At 45.5% G+C, this 19,709-nt stretch overlaps 1 protein-coding gene across 1 annotated transcript in view; it reads right to left on the reverse strand.

Moving 5' to 3' along the window:
• fat2 (FAT atypical cadherin 2) overlaps positions 1-19,709 on the reverse strand; it is a 58,941-nt gene that overhangs the window by 19,869 nt on the left and 19,363 nt on the right. The window contains exons 6-16 of the mRNA XM_079745151.1: positions 17,261-17,468; positions 14,751-14,890; positions 14,496-14,558; positions 13,782-13,994; positions 13,068-13,278; positions 8,983-12,650; positions 8,316-8,709; positions 6,693-6,892; positions 6,118-6,271; positions 5,433-5,666; positions 3,483-3,872 (exon numbers count right to left, since the gene is read on the reverse strand). Coding sequence (XP_079601277.1) covers positions 3,483-3,872; positions 5,433-5,666; positions 6,118-6,271; positions 6,693-6,892; positions 8,316-8,709; positions 8,983-12,650; positions 13,068-13,278; positions 13,782-13,994; positions 14,496-14,558; positions 14,751-14,890; positions 17,261-17,468 — 5,875 coding nt within the window. The remainder of the gene's footprint in view (positions 1-3,482; positions 3,873-5,432; positions 5,667-6,117; positions 6,272-6,692; positions 6,893-8,315; positions 8,710-8,982; positions 12,651-13,067; positions 13,279-13,781; positions 13,995-14,495; positions 14,559-14,750; positions 14,891-17,260; positions 17,469-19,709) is intronic.

Below are 19,709 nucleotides of genomic sequence, written 5' to 3' on the forward strand. Positions count from 1 at the left end.
TCTACATACATACATACATACATACATACATACATACATACATACATACATACATACACGCCTACATATACCCAAAAGGGTCAATACTTATATCCAGTACATTTCAACCATAAGATGGAAAATTTCCTAAACAATGAGAATATCCATAATGAGAATAACAATGTTCATCATCATCACCATTATCAACATTCTCATAAAGTGATACTACTCAAGACAGACTGCAGTCCAACCGTTGTATCAGTGTTCTATCAGTGTGTATCAGACTGAGGTCTCTACAGCGTCAGTTAAAGACCGGTATGGGTCAAACCAAGCACTACCATGCCTGCTACATACCGCAACTAAAGCATCCAACACCAATGTTAATCGTCAAAAACGACTTTGTTGTGCTGATTCTGTCAGCAATGCTGATAGCACATTCATCTTTTGGAAACAACGTGTCCTGAAGGTCATCGTTTGGGAAAGTTATTGGATAAAATGAAATAACAATGTCTTACCACAAAGAAAAAAAGTCCAACTGCTACTGTTTACAGTGGCATGCTAATGCTAAATACTCTCAGGCAGAGCCATTTTGCCAAATTACATGAGCAACATACGTCTTAGTGAAGCTAGGATAAACGGTTCTGATTAATCACGCTGTCCACAGTGGTTCTTTAACCTTCCTTGAGTTTAAAGGCTGTGAGAGTCACAGCCAAACCACCCTGCAATACCATGCTCTGCCACTAGGTCTTCTGTTTAAGAACATATGATAGTATAGATAGAGCTTCATTATTCCCAGAAGGGAAAGTCACAAGTTGATATTCTTGTTTTAAATCTATTTTCGTGGCTCCATAGGACCACTAGTAGGAATCAAACCTGGGTCGCTAGGAGGAGTATTGCCTACCTGGTAAGAGCACTAGCAGGTTGAGCCACCATGACGCCCAGGGGCTTTCTACAGTGAATGAGTTTGTCACTACCATTGAACAGTGCTTTGTTTATTGAGTATTTGAGATTGTAGCTGGTGCCAAGTCTGACTGGCACGGCTGGTGACAACAACCGATTGCTAAACGTACTGCAGGTTCAGATAAATTACAAAAACACACCAGTAACTGACAAACTAGCCAATACATGTTAAGTGTTGCTTTGCACGAGCAAACACACACTGCTCTACAACAGTAGTGCTTCTGTGTCTCCTTGTTGTGCAGCTTGTTAGGGGGGGATGGGGGATCAAAGAAAAGTCAATGTAATATATCTTTCAAATAACCTTTGTACTCAAAGGACTCACTATATTTTATCCAGGTCGATGTTGTTCTACTCTACCCAATTATGTCATGTACAGTTGTATTACATTTCACTCTATTCAGTTATATTCTACCTATCTATTTATTATTTAATCAAAATGTCCCCCCTAGGGAATGAAACAATCATATTCCAAAGACGCGGCGGTTTTGAATCTTGAATGTAATGAGTATATCATGTTGGACACGCGATGAACCACCGTTGTTATTGACTTTAATTGTGATCACATGTCTGAGATTAATGGTGTGGGGCAGATTGCCAAATTTCGTGACATGGTGTTGCAAAAAGCCAAACGTTTCCCACGCCATGTCTCAGTAAAGTTGCCAGAAGTTGGAGTGGCCCTGGATGGTTTAACACATCCTTTATATCCTCTGTAGAGGTGACAGGGATTAGGACTAGTGGAGACCGAGAATCCAGCATGCAGATCACTGAACAAACACACACAGCTCCTGTGGTGTAGCAGAGATTAGCGATTTGATGGTCCAGTCGTCCACTCTGAGGAAGAGGGAGAGAAGGAGGGGAGGAGGGCGGCAGGGAGAGGGAGAGAATAAGGTAAAGAGGTGAAGAGAGAGCCGAGGGAGAAAGGATGATAAGGAAAATGAGAGTTGAATGGGCTAGAGAGCTCCAGAAAGAAGTAAAGAGAGAGAGAGAGAGAGAGAGAGAGAGAGGGGGGGGGGGGGAAGCTGATGGGAAGAGGGAGAAAAAAAAGAGAAGGAGACCGAAACAGAAGTCAAGGACAGTTCATTCTTGTGTGCGTCTTCTGTATTTCTTTTGTTGTTGTGTGTGCGCTTTCTGCTGCAGCTGCACCGGTTTGACAACTGATAACAGAAATCCAACTTATACTACTCCTACTGATCCTATACAGATATAAGCGCTCAGCTGCAGCACATTACGAGCAGTATTGCTTTGGGTGCGCCTGGGGTGTTGATTGCATTCATGTGCAGAGGAATGATAGGGAACGTTAAACAGTGTTATATAGTACTTTTTTAACCTCTAACCTGAGGTGTCACAATGAATGGCCCACATTCACCCATTCATACATTCACTCATCTTAATATTTATACATTAATCTGTACACACACACATTCATACCACTCCTGCCCTGGCCCTATCCATTTTCATCAATTCAGGCACACCTTCCCCGTTTCACACACACACATCCGTACACACTCATTGTCAAATTCATAGAGGTTAGGAAAGAAGGTTGGAAGGAAGGAGGGATGAAGAAAAGGAAAGGAAACTAGGAAGGATATAAGACAGCTACTTATAACAAACGTGTCAAGGATCCTTTCTTTCTTCTATTTTTCTTGGGTTCAAAAGAAGACAGGAAGTTGAGATGAAGGAAAGGAAAGAAATTAAGGAACGAAGACAACAGGTTACAACACATCTAATACAGGTTATCTTTTCAGTGAATAGAGGAATGAGAGAATAGAGAGAGAAGCAGAGGAGAAGATGAGCCACTGCAAGCATATCAGTGCCAATCCACTCTATTTTTCTTGATGTGTTTGTGTCTATGGTTATACAGGTGTGTGTGTATATGGAGTGTGTATGTGAGTGTGTGTACGCCATTGTGCGTTTGAATGGATTCTGTGTATGAGTGTGGGTGTACAGAGTGTGTATATGAGTGTGTGAGTGTTTGTGTGGGTTGGTGTGTATGGAGTGTGTATACGAGTGTGCTTATGTATGGAGTGTATATATGAGTGTGTGTTTATGGAGTGTGTATATGAGTGTGTGCACGACATAGTGTGTATATGTGTATGTGTGTATTTGAGTGTGTGTGTGTGCGTATGGTACTGGCTCCAGGGCAGGGGGTATTTTATTTTCATTACCCTGAGTAGGTCAGTATCTCCTAAACAATAGGAAAGGTTCCTGTTGCAGCCTGTTGCAGCCAGTAAACAAATAGTCCAACTGCCTTTTCAACGCCACTACAAAATAACCCTAACACCGCAAGGGTTGATAACCACGGGGTGGGTGTTGATGTGTGGAGCTCCGTCTTGGAAGCAGTTAATGTTGATGGCTGTGTCAGGTATGGTTAAGCCTCTCGGACACCAATGCAACAACACGTATTAGCACTACACAAATAGCCCTGTTCATCATAACGCTCATACCCACGTGCGACAAGTACGAGTTAAAATAAGAATATCACCAAATTGAAGATGGCCGCGTCACCATGGGGTTAAAACGGGGGTAGCAGGAAGTGGTCGTACCTGCATGCTGGTCCAGGAGGAAGCGTCCGTCTTCGTTCCCGGACACGATGCTGTAGAGGATCCTGTCGGGGCCACCGCCGCCGCCGCTGAGCGCCGAGACGCTCAGCACCTCCGACCCCACCGCAAGGGATTCTGGGAGCTGGGCCGTGTACTCAGAGCTGAGGAAGACGGGCTGGTAGTCGTCTAGGGAGACCACGTTTACCGTCACCGTGGCGACCGAGGAGAGTTGATGCGGCAGGCCGCGGTCCCACGCCTTCACCTTGAGCTCGAAGACGGGCTGCATGTCGGGGCTAAGGGGGTGCTCCAGACGCAGGACCCCCGAGAACTCGTCCAATGAGAAGTAGCCACCGTCGCCGCTCACGAGGGTGTACCGGACCTCAGAGTTGATTCCTTGAAGGGCACGTACATAGACACTGAGTCACCAACAACACCATATGTTCTTCTTTATATTTGTTTCTATGTTATTTCTTTTCTATGCTGGACCACTTTTCGAGATCCGTCAACTAAATCCCAAACTAAACTAAACCCCAAAATGTACATCTAAAATGGGAAAAGGTTAAGATGTTGAGTGTAAAGAAAGAAAATTGCAAAAAGGGAGGGGGGGAAGAGAGAGAGGGAGACACAGAGAGATGACAGAATATAATACTGATTACAATATCTACAGTCAGAAACAATTGAAAGAAACTATTTTTTTCTAGCTCACATCGAATGAATAGGAGACAGGTGAGAGGAAAGAAAGAGAGAAAGAGAAATACGGATAGGAAAGACTGAATGACACTAAGAACTTCTTTCTATTCACATTTAAATGTATGCACTTAAACATAAGAGAGGTTTTAGGGCAGAGGCTGACTCATAGATAGTGATTTCCATTTAAAGTTTGTTCAATAGAATATTAGGACTTGGACATTTACAGAGTGACACGGCATGATTCCTTCCAATGGAAGAAATAACCGTCTCCAATGATTGCGGGCCTAAAAGACTTTTGAACATTTGATAAATTTCACATAACTGTTTTACCTTTCCTTTTTTCAGGCCTACTCTGATGGTGTGGTGTGTGCTTGCTTAACACTTTTCTTTCTCCCTCTTTACACTGAAATGTGGACCTGACCTTTAGTTGTCAGCTGCTAATTTGTATTCTCATGTTTATCATATTGACCCCAGGCCTGGATTTAACTAACCCATGGCGGGTTGGAGCAAGTTAAATACCCTGTTGTTAATCAATGTCTAGAGCAAGGCACTTATCGGCATTTATAGTGTTGCTATCTTGACTGGCACAAGGTGGATGTTCTGGATGCAGATGATAGTTGGTACAGATGGTATTAAGTACAAATGGTATTTAGCACAGTGAATAATTAAGTGGGCGTTAAGAATGAAAATACCTGCTGGAACAGGCCATCAAAATCTCTTATGTATACCACACACAATCAAAAATACACACATCGGTATACGTACCTGTACACACACACACAGATATACACACAGATACATACCAATACCAAAACTCACACACATGCACACAGACAACATGCATGGACACACACACACAGACAGAGAGCAAGAGGCACACATACACAAACACAGTGAGCGTAGAGATGATTGCAGTGTGTGTGGGTGAGGGAGAGTCATCGCAACTTGTTCTCACACACAATAAAGGCTTCGAGAATGTTGTGATTCACCCTTTGTGCTGAAACTACACCATTCCTCACAATTGTAGTCATTACTTGTAAATGTCACAGTATACACCCATTTCGAAGCACAACTGAAGCAGATGTTACTGTACGGGGGGGGGGGGGGGGGGGCTAAGCTATAAGCTTAAGGGATAATTCAACTAGGCTGGTTATGATTCAGTTTGACCAGTACTTATTTACCTTGGATAGCGTTGATTCCATTCGGCTGCATTGAACCTGCATCATGTGACCTGTTAGCATTTTAGCACGGTAGCCCTCTCACCAGTATCGGTGTCCTTGGCATAGAGGACGGCGAGCGGCGTCCGGACCGTGGTGTTGTCGAACACGGTCACCTCGTAGCGTTGGGAGGAGAACCGCGGGGGGTTGTCGTTCATGTCCTGGATCATCAGCAAGATGTCCGCCTGGCACGAACTCCCGCCGCCGTCCGTCGCCTTGACAACCAGGTTATGCTCCACCTCTTGCTCGCGGTCCAACACGGCCATGGTGAAGAGCTCCCCTGAAGAGGGTGGATGGAGATAAGTTAAGTTGGGGATCATCTGTTAATCTGTAACTTTCTTCTATTTCCTTTCCTTTTTACAGCTATTTTGTAAGAAATAAAATGTATACTACATAGATACACACACACACACACACACACAAAAACACGCAGACACACACACACACACTCCAAGCTATTCCTGGTAGGAAGGCTCTTTGTGTTATCCATTTCTATGGACATAGAGCGAAAGGCAAGCTGGTCCGTTGTTAGGCAACAAGTTGTTGTTTTGTTTTTATACACGTCTTGGTGACGTAACATAGGTGTGTCTATTTATGAGTGTGACTGTTTAAAGATCTTAATTGAAAAATGTGAAGAAAATAACAATTTTGTTTTGGGTTCAACATCAAAGCCTACATAGACGTACAAAGCGTGTTTTTCTCCTAATTTGCCGTGTGAGCGGCTGAGTTACCTGTCCGTTGGTCGAGATGGAACTTGTCTGCGTCGGGGCCGTGCAGGCTGTAGGAGACGAGGCCGTGAGCCCCCGTATCGCGGTCCGATGCCGACACTTTGAGGATGAACACATTGGACGGGGAGTTCTCCATCACCACCTCCGTGTACACAAGCTAGGCAAAAGAGAAGCTTTAGTGTTAGTGGCAAAGCATTGACGCGACTATAGATACACTGTTAAACATGTCTACAGTGTAGAAGTAAAACATGTCTAAACTGGCTTGATGCCACTGTAAAACATACTATCTTACTATCTAAACTTACATGGTGACACTGTAAAACATATCTAAACTGTACTGAGGACACTGTAAAACATATATACACCGTAAACTGACCTGATGACACTGTAGATTTTTTATGGACTATAAAACATAACAAAACTATAAAACATAAATATATCGTAAAGAATATGTAAACTGACCTTATGACACTGTAATAAGTATAAACACTGTAAAACATATATATATATATATATATATATATATACTGTAAAACCGAATCAAAACTAACATAGTGTAAGACATAATGAAAACCGACCTGTTGACACTCTGGGCTGTTGTCGTTGACATCCAGCACATGGACCTCGGCAGTGGCTAGGGCCTGAAACTTCCCGTCAGTGGCAGTGATCTGCAGGGTGTACCGGTCCTTCACCTCCCTATCCAGGGGCTCTTTCAGAATCAGACCCCACTCCCCCTCTTCCTCTTGGATGATGGCAAACTGCCCCATAGGGTCCCCGTCTGCACAACACACCACACATCACTTAGTTAGTGAGGAACCAATCACTGCAAGGCATAGTCTTGTGGTTACGGTGTTGGTGTGACCTCCAGGCGATAAAAGCCATCTGGGTTCGAGCCTGCAGTCTAACAATCTCTTATGTACTATTGACTCATTCAGCTGGAGCTTTTATCCAAAGACATTCACAGTGATTTTAAATACATGTCTTTAAGAAGCAGGAAGGGTTTTGGGCATCTTGCTCAAGGATACCCACAGGAAGTGGTGTGGAAATTGGGGTTTGAACACAGAAGCTCAACCTCAGAGTCATACACCCTGACTGCTAAAGACTATATGGCTCCTCACCTGTATGCAGGCTTGGACAAGAACCCCTTACCTGCACTTTAACGACAAGTTTCTCTCAAAATAATCTCGAAGTGACTAAATAGTACATCCTAGTAAATAGCATAGCAACAGGTTGGCTCAGTACCGGTTTAGCCGGATGAGATCACTGATCACATGTGATGAAGCCACACCACGAGACAGTATAATGTTATTTTTTTTGGTGTTGTTCCTTATGGCTCCTGGTATCAGCGTTTCCCTACTCTGTAATAAAGTCACTAATATAGCTCCCATCGGATCTCCTGCATCATTATAAAAATTAGCCTATGAGCTGACAATACAGGATCATCTATTCCCCAAGACGATCCGGGAAGTTAAGGGATGGGACGCATGCAGTGACTTCCACAGTTGTGTAGCTGTTAATAAATCACTACATCATTATAGAAGGTTTCGCAACAGCTTTCCTGCCGCCAGCCCAACTAATACTTATCTTGGTGTGCCCTGCGTGTGTGAAGGTACAGCAGTCGTTCCTGCTCTTAGCTTGAGGGAATTAAAGTTTCAGTCCTGTCAATCTGGTTCTGTGTGATCACATGTCACTCTACACATGCTGATTATAGAGATCAACAGGAGATTTAAATGATCCCAACCACTGTTTTGATTGATCCCACGGTAGAAACAACTTGAAAGAGTTTAATAATTGGGGAAGGGCACGCGTGACAAAGTCACAAACACATCCACACCTGGGCACACCTGGGCACACCTGGGCACACCTGGGCACACCTGGGCACACCTGGGCACAGTGTGCCTCTGCACAAACAAACACACCCACTGTGTTTTTGCATACTGGCTAATGTGGGCCTGTGAGGCCTTCTGGCATTGCAATGTTTTATTACAATTATCTTATCTTCCTTTTACATTTTCTGTATGTTTCGCTTTGAATTTGAATTTTTAATGTGAATTTTGATTGCACATTTGCATTTTTCTGTTATTAATTTATTTGTACATACAATGGTTGTTAATCAGATTGAACTGCAGCATTTTGTATGCAATGCACCATACAAATAAAGTTGAATTAAATCTTGCACCCAAACAAGTGTGCGCACACACCTGTGATGTAGCACGTCACCAGCCGGTTCTCCATGGAGACGTCGGCGTCCGTGGTCGTCATGGAGGCGATGACGCCGCTGGGCCAGCGGTTCTCCAGCGTGGAGCCGCGGTACACGTCCTCTGTGAAGCGCGGCGCGTTGTCGTTCTCGTCCGTCACCGTCACCTCCACTGCCACGGAGGAGGACAGTGCCGCGTCGCCGCCGTGGTCCGTGGCCACCACCAGGAAGCGGTACAGCCTGGCCGCCTCGCAGTCCACCGGGCGCGCCACTGTGATCCAGCCGCTGTCGGCGTCAATGGAGAACACGTTGTTGACGGCGGGGTTGCCCCCGGGCGCCGGCTCCAGGCTGTAGGTCACCTGACCGTTGATGTCCATGTCCGGGTCGTTGGCGGTCACCTGGGAGCAGAAAGCGTTCATTTATTTTCTGGCATTGGTACTCATGCAAAAGCTTTTGAATGCAATGCTGAACGCTACAATAAATCTTTTTGGCAGAACATGAAAACTGTTTCAATGAAATGAATTGACATTTTCAAAATTTCTCACTTAACGCAACCTTATTTTACCCTACTTCTAATTTCCCATCTTCACCCTCCGGCCCAATCATCTATAATCCCCTTTGATCAACCTATCAAGTCCCACATGATATCTCATCTTATCCCATCATCTCACCTGGATGATGGTGGTACCAGCAGGCATGTTCTCCGCCAGGTATGCCCGGTATGGGTTTGCCTCAAACACGGGCTGGTTATCATTCACATCCTGGACCTGGATGTTGACAGAGACCAGAGACGCCACCTCGGTACCATTATGGTTCCCTTGAGCCAACACGTCAATCTGGTACCATTTTGTCCTCTCATGGTCGATGGTCTTCTCCACCAGCAGGGTGCCGCTCTCTTGGTCCAAGCTGAAAACCTTGTCCTTGTTACTGTCCACTGTGTTGCCGTTTACCAGGCTGTATATGACAGGGGTGTCCGAATTGGCCCTTACTATTCCGATCTCTGTGCCCACGGGAACGTCTTCAGCGGCTGAGAAAGTGTACAGTGGCTCTGTGAATTTGGGCAGAGGAACCTCAGGAGCGACCACTGTCACCTGAAGGGGGACCGTCGAGTTGTAGAAGGGAAGCCCCCCATCACGGGCCTTCACCTTGAAGTTAAAGATCTTGTTCTCCATGCCCACCAGACTTTCCTTGATGCTGACCACGCCGGTGAAAGGGTTGACCTCGATGATGTCTTCCGTCACCTCCTCCGCCTCGTCCACCATATAGGTGACGTCTGCGTTCTTACCCTCGTCTGCGTCGTAGGCCATGATCTGGATGACGGGTGAACCCTTGTTGACGGTGGACTGGATGGACACCTGGTACTCTGTGGCCTTGAAGAGGGGTGCGTTGTCGTTTTCGTCGGTGAGGATGATCTTTACCGTGCAGAACGCCACCCTCCCGCCTCCGTCTTTAGCCATCACCTTAATGGCGACCACTCTCTGGGTCGGGTTCTCTCGGTCGAGCGGCTGTGTTGTGATAATCTGCCCGTTGCTGTCGATGGCAAACTTGTCATCTGCTAGTTTGTTGATGATGGTGTAGTCCACACTGCCGTACGGCCCGTCATCTGGGTCTATGGCCGCCAAGCGGATCACGCGTGTTCCAGCATCTGCGTTTTCTGCCAGCTCTGCCTCATAGAGGTTCTGTTTGAAGTAGGGACTGTGTCGGTTACTGTTCATCATTTCTATATTCACTGGTGCTGTGTTCTGGAAGACTCCATCTGATACAGACACCGTCAGGTTGTAGTAGGGGTTCAGATTTCTCTTACATACATTAGAGAAGGAGATAAGCCCAGAGGATTCGTTAATGTTAAAATGCCGGGCTTCGTTTCCGGACAGGATTCTGTACTTGAGGTCATTCAAATCCTTGTCGTCTGGATCCGAGCCCTGAATTTTGATAACGATGTGCCCACACTTAGCCATCTCGTCCAGTGATACATCATACTGGGAATCAGCAAAGTTTGGTGGGTTATCGTTGACGTCAGTGACGTTAACGACGACATTGGCCTCAGTACTAAGAGGAACGGTGCCATTGTCAGTTACTTTGATTTTTAAATGAAATTGCTTGGTGGTTTCATGATCCAGTATCTTAGTGTTTACAATGAGTCCAGTGTGCGGGTCTAACTCAAAGAAATCTGTCTCGTTCCCTTCAGTTTTTACCATTTGGAACATCAGATCTTTATTTCTCTCAGAATCCCTGTCTGAGGCAAATACCTGTAAAACGGAGCTGCCAACAGGAAGGCCCTCCGGAATGTCCACAGAGAACGGTAACTTTGAGAAAATCGGAGCGTTGTCATTTACGTCCTCCACTTCGATTTCAACGGAGGCTTCAGAGAAAGCTCCTGTCACAGAATCAGTGGCACGCACAGTCAAAACATGCATGGACTGGCTCTCATAGTCCAACGGGTTTGTAACAGTTAGCACTCCTGTTTTGAAGTCTATATGGTAATGTTTCGTACTGTTGTCCTCCTCCAGGCTATAAATGAGCCGATAGCCCTCTGGATTCCTAGCCTGCACGTGTAAAATGGTGGTGAAGGGGGGAACATTCTCTGGGACTTTAAGAGGATAAAGCAATGTCTGGAAAACAGGATTTGTTCGGTTTCTCAATTGGATGCTGAGCTGTGCTGTTGTGCTATGACTGGGTTCACCGTTATCCTCGGCCAGGATGGTGAGGACATACTTGTTCAGAACATCAAAGTCAAGGGGTCGTTGAAGGGACACATCCCCAACCCTAGGGTCAATCCTGAACAGACCAAAGTCTTCCTCAAGGGAGTAGATGATGGATTTATTTTCTCCCAGATCTCTGTCATTGGCCATTGCCTGATATAAAACATCCCCTGGCTCCGAGTCCTCTGAGACCAACATAGAGAACGGCAGGTTGAGAAACTGTGGGGCATTGTCATTCACGTCGTCTATGTAGACCTTGACCTGGGTTTTAGTCCTTCTAGGTGGTACCCTCAGGTCATGAACCTCGACTACTACCTCGTACATGTCCTGCTCCTCTCTGTCAAAAGGGACACCTGTGGTTTCAAGAATACCTGACGTTTGGGATATGGTGAACCGACCCTTCGGGTTCAGAACGGTAAACACAAGAGGTTCGTTCCGGTGGCAGCCAGTGGGTCTGAGGGCTACTAATGTTTTAACCAATGATTGGTTCTCCACAACCCTGGCTGAATAGGATTTCTCCCTAAATCCAAGGCCATTTGCTGTCAAGTTAAATAAATGCACCTTGACAATAGCAGAGTCTTTATAGAGCCCATCGGTAGCTTTCACAACAAGCTCGTAATGCGGCCTGTATTCTAGGCTATCGATCACGCTGATGATTCCAGTCTTGGGGTGGATTGAAAAGGCATCGTGAAGATTGCCTTCTGTGATGAAATAGGAGATTTCCGAGTCAGCGTCAACGGCTGAAATCTGTAAAACCTCTGTGCCTGTGACAGCTGGGAAGATGATGGATGCCTCGTATTCCGGTGCTGTGAACTGTGGCGGGGAGTCATTCAGGTCCATGATGTGAACAGTGACCTTGGCAGCATGTTCAGCATACCTCGACGGCTCCCCAGAGTCCTTCACCTGCACACTGAAATGATGCACGGCCTTGGCCTCGAAATCAACTGGTGACACTAAAGACAGTGTGCCCATGTTGAGGTCTATCTTGAAAACGTTAAGCGCCTCTGGTTCCACGATGTGATAGACCAACAGTGAGTTTGAGTCTCTGTCTGCGTCCAAGGCCTGGATGACCAACGGGGTGTTGCCCTCTCCCATCACCATGCTGTTGACGTGAGCAGCCTCACTAATCTGCCCCCGGTACTCCCGCTGCCGGAAGACGGGAGCGTTGTCGTTCTCGTCGATCACGTAGATGTGGACGACCGCCTCGGACAAGGCCCCGGCCGAAGTGGAGGCCGTCACACGGAGCTTGTATGAGTCGTGTTTCTCAAAGTCCAAGTGCTTCTGGACGGAAATTGAACCAGTGTAAGGGTTCATGTGAAAGGTCCTATTGGGGTCGCCGCTTTTGACACCATAGTGCACCGCTGCCGGGCTTGACGCTGAAATGGTCACCAGCAACGATCCAGGAGAGCTGAGCTCACTAATCTCAACAAAGTACTCCTCAGATGTAAAGGCTGGAGGGGTTTGCTCAGAGATGAGGACGGAGATGTGGATGGAGCAGACGTCGCTACGCTGGGGGAAACCCTGGTCGGTGGCCTTCACAGTCAGCTGGAACTTCTCTTGGGGATGGAGGTCCAACGGTTTGGTTAAACTGATGGATCCCAGCACTGGGTCAATGGAGAAGAGATGGTCGATGTTACCTGTAACGAGACAGAAGAAAATATGAGGTTGTTCAAGTTTGATAAAATATTAAGATAATGAGCTGAACTGATTTATATAATAACCTGTACATTTTTTGCACAGGAAAATCTTGAATATTAAAAGGCTTTTGATTGTGAAAATTAAGCCAAGAGTGGCCGCCAGCCTTTTTGAAATGTAGATTGTCCAAGGCTATGAGAGAAACTAACAAATTCCCTCCGAGCTCTTCATAACAGAATTTTTTATGTTGCTTTCACTGCTCTAGAAAAAAACAGGGCTACAGCCTGTGCACAAAACGCTGCAGTTCTACCAAGCAAGGGAAATAAAAACCAATGTCACTGGGTAATTGTGAAGCTGACACGTGTAGGAACAGAGAAGACTAATCCTACTGCGACCTGAAACAAAAGGCCTCCACTCACCGGAATGCAGAGAATAGGCGATGTCTGCGTTGCTGCCCGTGTCCTTGTCCAGCGCCTTGACCTGAATAACCGGTGACCCCGGGGCTGCCATGTTGGAGAGGATAGCCTCAAAGCGGGGACTCAGGAATATGGGGGAATGGTCGTTGCAGTCCTCCACATACACCACCACCCTTGCAAAATTCCTCTTTACCGGGATATCCTGGTCGCGGACCTGTGTGGACGCAAGGCATGCAATTGGTAATAATTCGTATTTAAATTGAATATGTAATATCTCAGCATTTGAGTATGTTGTTTGTGTATATATATATGTATATTTTACTGCCTTTCTGTTATTCATTTATGTTAATACATGTAAACCGGGTCCTGAAACCGATAACCGTGTCATTGGGCAGAGCTATTGTGACAAGTCACAAACTTAATCAGAATTAATTAAGTGCAAGACCTCGTAAAACTTTCATCAGCCGAGGTAACTGTTTATCTACTACGTTCATTCAGGATTTTACAGGACTACAACCCTCTTGAGTCTCCTCAATACGCTGGAGAATCGCCAACATTTACTTTGAAAAGCACTTCGATTTATATGTAGCCACTCAAATTGTGATTTCTTTGAAAGCTACTTCTATTAAAAGACCCAATGTAAATATATTTCCGTTCAGTTCTGTTCCCCTGATCATACATTGCACATGCACTCCTCTGAGTCCCATACTGATTTACCATGATGACGAGTGTATGGACAGTGATGTCTTCGTAGTCCAGCGCCTCGGTCAGGACCAGCACTCCGCTCTTGGGGTCCAGGTGGAAGTACTTGAGGCTGTCGGGGTGGAGGCTGCTGTGGATGGAGTAGACTAGCTTGCTGTTGAAGTCCTGATCCTCTGCACTGATCTGCAGGATGTCCTTCCAGGGAGAGGTGTCCTCTGGGACACGGACCTAGGAGATCAGAGACCAGAGACCAGTTTAGTGCCAAGAGACCAGACAGGATCAGAGAGCATATCAGAGAGCAGATCGGATCAGACACTAGCAATACACTAATACGAAAATAATTCTGACCAAGTAAGAGTAATAATAATAATATACATCCTAATATATCTATATATTATATAAAATATTATATATATATATATATTTATAATTTAATAATAATAATAATGGCATTTTAGAGAGACCAGATGGATTGTTGGAGACCAGATGGAACACAGACACTTTTTGATAGAAAAGATTTAGCTGCAAATTTATTTGACTTGTGCACATCATTATAGTGCTGATTGTAATCCTCTGAAGCCATCAGACAACGACAATGAACAAATAGCTATATAAACTGTAACGCAACACATGAACAGATGTCCCCCGTATCATCTATACCAGGTTAACCTGAACTGTCAATTCAGTCTTTCCGTCACATTCAGTCACGTGACCGGCAGCGCGCCTCACCTCGTACAGCGACTTCAGGAAGGCGGGCCGGTGCTGGTTCATGTCGATCACACGGATGTAGGCCTGGGGGTGGAGCAGAACCAAGTCAGTGACGGAGACTGAAGGAGCACGGTGAAAGTGTATTGGAGTTGACGACGCCCAACTGAAAGAAACAGTTTTTCGATCCCTAATGTATGCAGCCGCACACTGCTGTGTGTGTGTGTGTGTGCGCTCGCTACTGTGTGTTTGTGTGAGTATGATTGTGCGTGTGTGGACCTGTGTGGTGGCGGTGTGATGTCCGTCCGTGACGCTGACGGTCAGGTTGTAGTTAGAGCGCCGCGCGGCGTCCAGGCGGCGAGCGATGAGAATGGTGCCCATGTTCCTCTGGATGTCAAAGTCATGATCTTCATCACCCCCTAGGAGGGAGAGAGAGAGAGAGAGAGAGAGAGAGAGAGAGGAAGGTAAATAAGGACATGGGTAAATTGTGTTGATTTTGAAGTAATATTCTACAACAGTGGGCTCCCGGCCCGTTGGGTACGATCCATCCAGAACCTTTGAGACCCTGAGGGGATTCACCACATGAACGTTGATCCAATACCGCAACCTGGATCTGTCCTTCGCTTTGTGTGTGTGTGTGTGTGCGTGTGTGAGTGTGTGTGTGCGCACAATTTCCATCTTTTATCTTTTCCATCTGCCTTTCTCTTTCTCCACCTCATCCCTTTGCTTAAACAGCTTTCTCTCTGTCCCTCCCTTTCTTCCCCATATCTCACTAGTCCCACACCTCTGCCTCTCTATATCCCTCTCTCCCCCATATTTCTCTCTCTCTCTCTCCTCTCTCTCTCTCTCTCTCTCTCTCTCTCTCCTCCCTGCTTTATTTCTCTCATCATTGCCATATCTCCCTCTTTCCACCCGCCCCTTCCCTATGTTCATGACACACTTGTTTCCGGGGGAAGCATTTGGCGGGCACACGCCCCAAGCAGAATGCCACCTCAGGAGGGCTCAAACTCCAGGCCCAGATGGTGTTTATCGGAGAGAATGAAATGTCAAGGCTCACCATGTCCTGCTTTTCTACATTAAACCCACGATACATGACATAGTTTTTCCAGCAATACTCGGAGTAGCAGAGGACATCAGGAGTGGAGGGAAAAAGTATGTTCTTATTGGGTGACAGGTTAGAGGGGAAGGGTAAGTGTAAGGTTAATAATTCCCAGTTTAAAGATTACTGACTGAAAACCAGGAGAGACAGGATTCTCTCCCATGTTTCTTTCCTTTCTTTATCTCTCCATCCCTCTGACTCCTTCTCTCATCTTTTTCTCTGCTGCTCAATCGCATGTATCCCTTTAACACTAAGTGTCATATAACTGTTATACTAGCAGACAATTTTAATCCAAAGTGAATTGACTTGAACAAGACATTCAGGAGCAGGTAGGGGTTAAGGTATCTTGCACAAGGATGCCTGCAGGTAGACTGTGCAAACTGGGGATCGAACTGAGAACCTTTCGGTTAGAGGTCAACACTACAGTATTCTGTCTTTGAAAATACTGCTTTAACACTATAATGGGAGGATGAGGAGAGGAGAGAAGATGAGAGGATGAAGAGAAGCAGACGAGGGAAGAGGGCAGGAGAGTATAAAGAGGAGGAGAAGAGTAGAGGAAAGGAGAGGAGGAAAGAGGACAAGGATGAAGAGGAGAGAGGAGAGGAGAAGAGAAAAGAAGAGAGATGAGAGAAAAGGGGAGATTCAGAGAGAGGAGAGGAGGAGAGGGAGGAGGGGGGTGTAGGGAAAATACAACAGAACAGGTCGTCTGGCAGGTGAAGAGAGAGAAGAAGCTGATAATCTTCATCACACCTCCCGTTGCCTCTCGTCATCTCTCTCCCTCTCTCTTCACCTCATCGCTCCCTTACCGTCCACTTGTCATCTCTCTCTCGTTCCTCTTCCCCCCCCTCTCTCCTCGTCAAGCTTTTCCTTCCTCTAATCTCCTCTGCACCCCTGCGGTCCCCTCTCCATCAATCCTCTCATCTTAATTTCCGCAAACAACACACTTATCCTTTTGTAATTTTACAGCTCAATACAACATGTGACAAAGTAGCTGGCCTGTGGTTATGCGTAGACCTACACAAAGTAGCAAGCTAGAGTACAGGAAAATGATTGTACTATTTGGCAACAGTCCAGTCCAGAGTGTGATATTGCTTAAACAACCCGAGCTACTTCCAGTATCCAACTCCTCAGAGTTGGGAAACCAATCCTCTGATCAAGCTTCTTCTGTAGAAGCAAAACTTCTCATTGAATCGGTTAACCCACTAAACACATTTGATGTGTCTGGAGTGATACATTTTTAATCCCAGCATTCCTGGGTTCTGGGAAGTGGAACAGGGCCAGGCTTGTTTAGATGCTCATCTGGATGGATGGTTCCTGAGACGCTGCCAGTCCTATAGCCCTGGCGCTGCGCTAGTCAGCAGAATGAGCTAAGTGGCAATACTCTGAATGTCAGATATCACTTCAGCATACACACAGATGGGAATAGAGAATAAGGCATGTCTGCGGCAAGAGCTCCAGGCCAAACTGCGCACTTCTCTTTAGTGCAGCGTGAGCATTTCTCGAAGAAAGTAGGATTTTAGCTTTTTCTCTTCTGATAGATTGGTATCTGTGTGTCTGAGTGTGTGTGTGCATGTGTGTTATTTTTATCATTTTTTTTTTTTATCATTGTGTGTGTGGTTAAATTTTATATATATATATATATACATGTGTGTGTGTGTTTGTGTGTGTGTGTGCGTATTCATCCTCTCACCTGTGATGGTGAACCACCTCAACCTGTGCGTCTCCGTCATGATAATGCCGACCATGTGAGTGACAGGCTCGGTTTCCATGACGGCGAAAGTGAACTGCGGCTCGTCGAAGGTCATTGGCTCGGAGGAGGCCGTCGGCACGGCGACCCACTCCACGTCCAGGCGTGCGGTTGACGACTGCGACGGCCTACCGCCGTCTGTGGCTTTGATCTGAAAACCCATGAGAATATATTTGCATTGCTACTAGAACTATTATGTGCATATATATATATTTATTTTTTTATCCCCCTTATTTCTGCTTCAAACATTCCATCTGGGTAGTTAAATCATACCTTATCATATTCTACATTATAATTGCTTGCATAACATCTTATCATGACCTTATTTATTGGATGTTATCAAATTGTGTTGTATAATATTATACCATGTCATGTCATATATTAATCGTATCGTATAATATTGTATAATATATCGTTTTACAAGCAGAAACCAATCAAATCATAGAGGATTTCATGGACGTATGACGTATGACGGCATGGAATTAAATGTATGAATTTTAATGAATTGCATTAAATTATATTTAATTCACGCTGTATGATCTCTATGTATTTCTCCTCAATTGTTCAGGCTCTCTTTGTTTGTGTCTTTGGATAGAAATGACTTCTACACTGAATGCCTATTTCGCGTTGATCTAAATCATCCCTCAGTTTTGATGTTGTTAAAGAACCACAATGACATTGATTCCGTCAACAGTGTCTGTGTGTGTGTTCCTGTTTCTCTGTCAGTGCGTTGAGCCTGTGAGTATGTGTGTGAGAGTGTGCGAGTGTTTGTGTGTCCATTTATGTATGTGTGCGTCAGGTCTACAAACCCCATGATGCTCTGGGCAGTAATTACTCCATCTATCTATTATATATGAAGTCCCTTATTCATTCCATTGTGGGCCCTATACTCTTTATTATCCAGACGTATACTGGAGAACCATAGGACTGCAAATACGTTCCCTGACAGCGTTGCCATTTTTCATTAATTCACCATCCTACAAGTGGTTTAAGCTAGCCTGGACCTACTCAATTGACAAACCTTAACTCCCTTGATGGCGGGTGTCTGTTGAAGTTTAAAACTATTGGATCTGCCCAGTGCCACTCTGGATCTGCCATACCCAATCTCTAGTTTGGCCGGCTAGAGGGCGCAGCCATCTTGAATTCTGTCTCGGAATTTTGCTCGGCCTCCTCTGAGTTCATCCGAGCAAGCAAGTTCGACGTCCGAGGAAAAGGGGCGTGTTCATGCGTGTCGCTAGGCAACGTCCTCGGACCTCCGAGACGGATGGATAATAAAACGCACCATAACAATTCCAGAAAACAATGAATATTTCTGCATCCGGTACGTCATGAACTAGGGCGTGGCTAGGCTCCCATAATGCGGAAGCAAACCTCTCCTTGATGTTGCCCTCAGACATAAGTACACTGAGCAGTTTTCATAGGAATGAATGGGCACCATTTTGGAATCCGCTGTCCATTCTATGGCTGTGTCTCAATTCAGGGGATGCATCCTTCGAAGGCCGATTGCGTCACTGCGACGCGTCTAGGCCGTCCCATTTCGAAGGCTCCTTCAACTGCGGCTGACAAATGCAGCCTTCTTTTCCCGGATTTGAAGGATCCACCGGCTGGATCCTTCACGGCCCTTGAGCGTTGAATTTTATTAGAAATTGCGTCGGAGAGAGCGGAAGCGGCAGTTGCAGCAAATTACATATTTAATGACAAAACTATGTAAAAACAATTTTTAATATTAAAATAAAGTTGGGACTATTTTAAATTTGTAACTTTATTGTCTAAGTTCAATGACATTAACACGAGCCATATAACGTTAAACTAATTAACGTTATATTTTATATAATTATTATATAACGTACATTATATTTATATTTCTCCTCTGCCGTCCGGTTTGAACCGCAGCTGTCAGGGTTGCTAGGTGACAGGAGCGGCGCGTCGTCACGCAAGGTAAAAGGTGTTAACGGCTTGTTACGCAAACTTTAAATGCTCCGTAGGCCAGACCGTCTTATTTAAAAACGTTTGTTCGGCCTTCGGCCCGGCCTTCACGATCTAAGAAGGCCACACCATCATAGGCCGCGTCCTTTGAGGGATGCGTCCCCTGAATTGAGACATAGCATATAATATGTCCATGCTTTAACGTCATTATGCTCAGCCACTCCCTCTGACGCTGATTTGACGCAGAAAATTCGGAGGGAGAAAACCCACTAAGATACTGCAGCCCCAGACGTAGTACTGAAGGGAAATTGAGCAGAAGTACTTAGTTGGGCGGAGCCAGGTTAGGTTTAAGCAAGGCCACGCTTAAATTGGAACAATTGCAGGAATTGTGATGTGAGCCACCAGAATATGTGTGAATGTGTATATGAATGGTTTAAGTCGCTTTGGACAAAGGCGTCTGCTGAAT

This window comes from Pollachius pollachius, assembly GCF_949987615.1.
Source record: "Pollachius pollachius genome assembly, chromosome: 10".
In the NCBI taxonomy this organism is placed as follows: domain Eukaryota; kingdom Metazoa; phylum Chordata; class Actinopteri; order Gadiformes; family Gadidae; genus Pollachius; species Pollachius pollachius.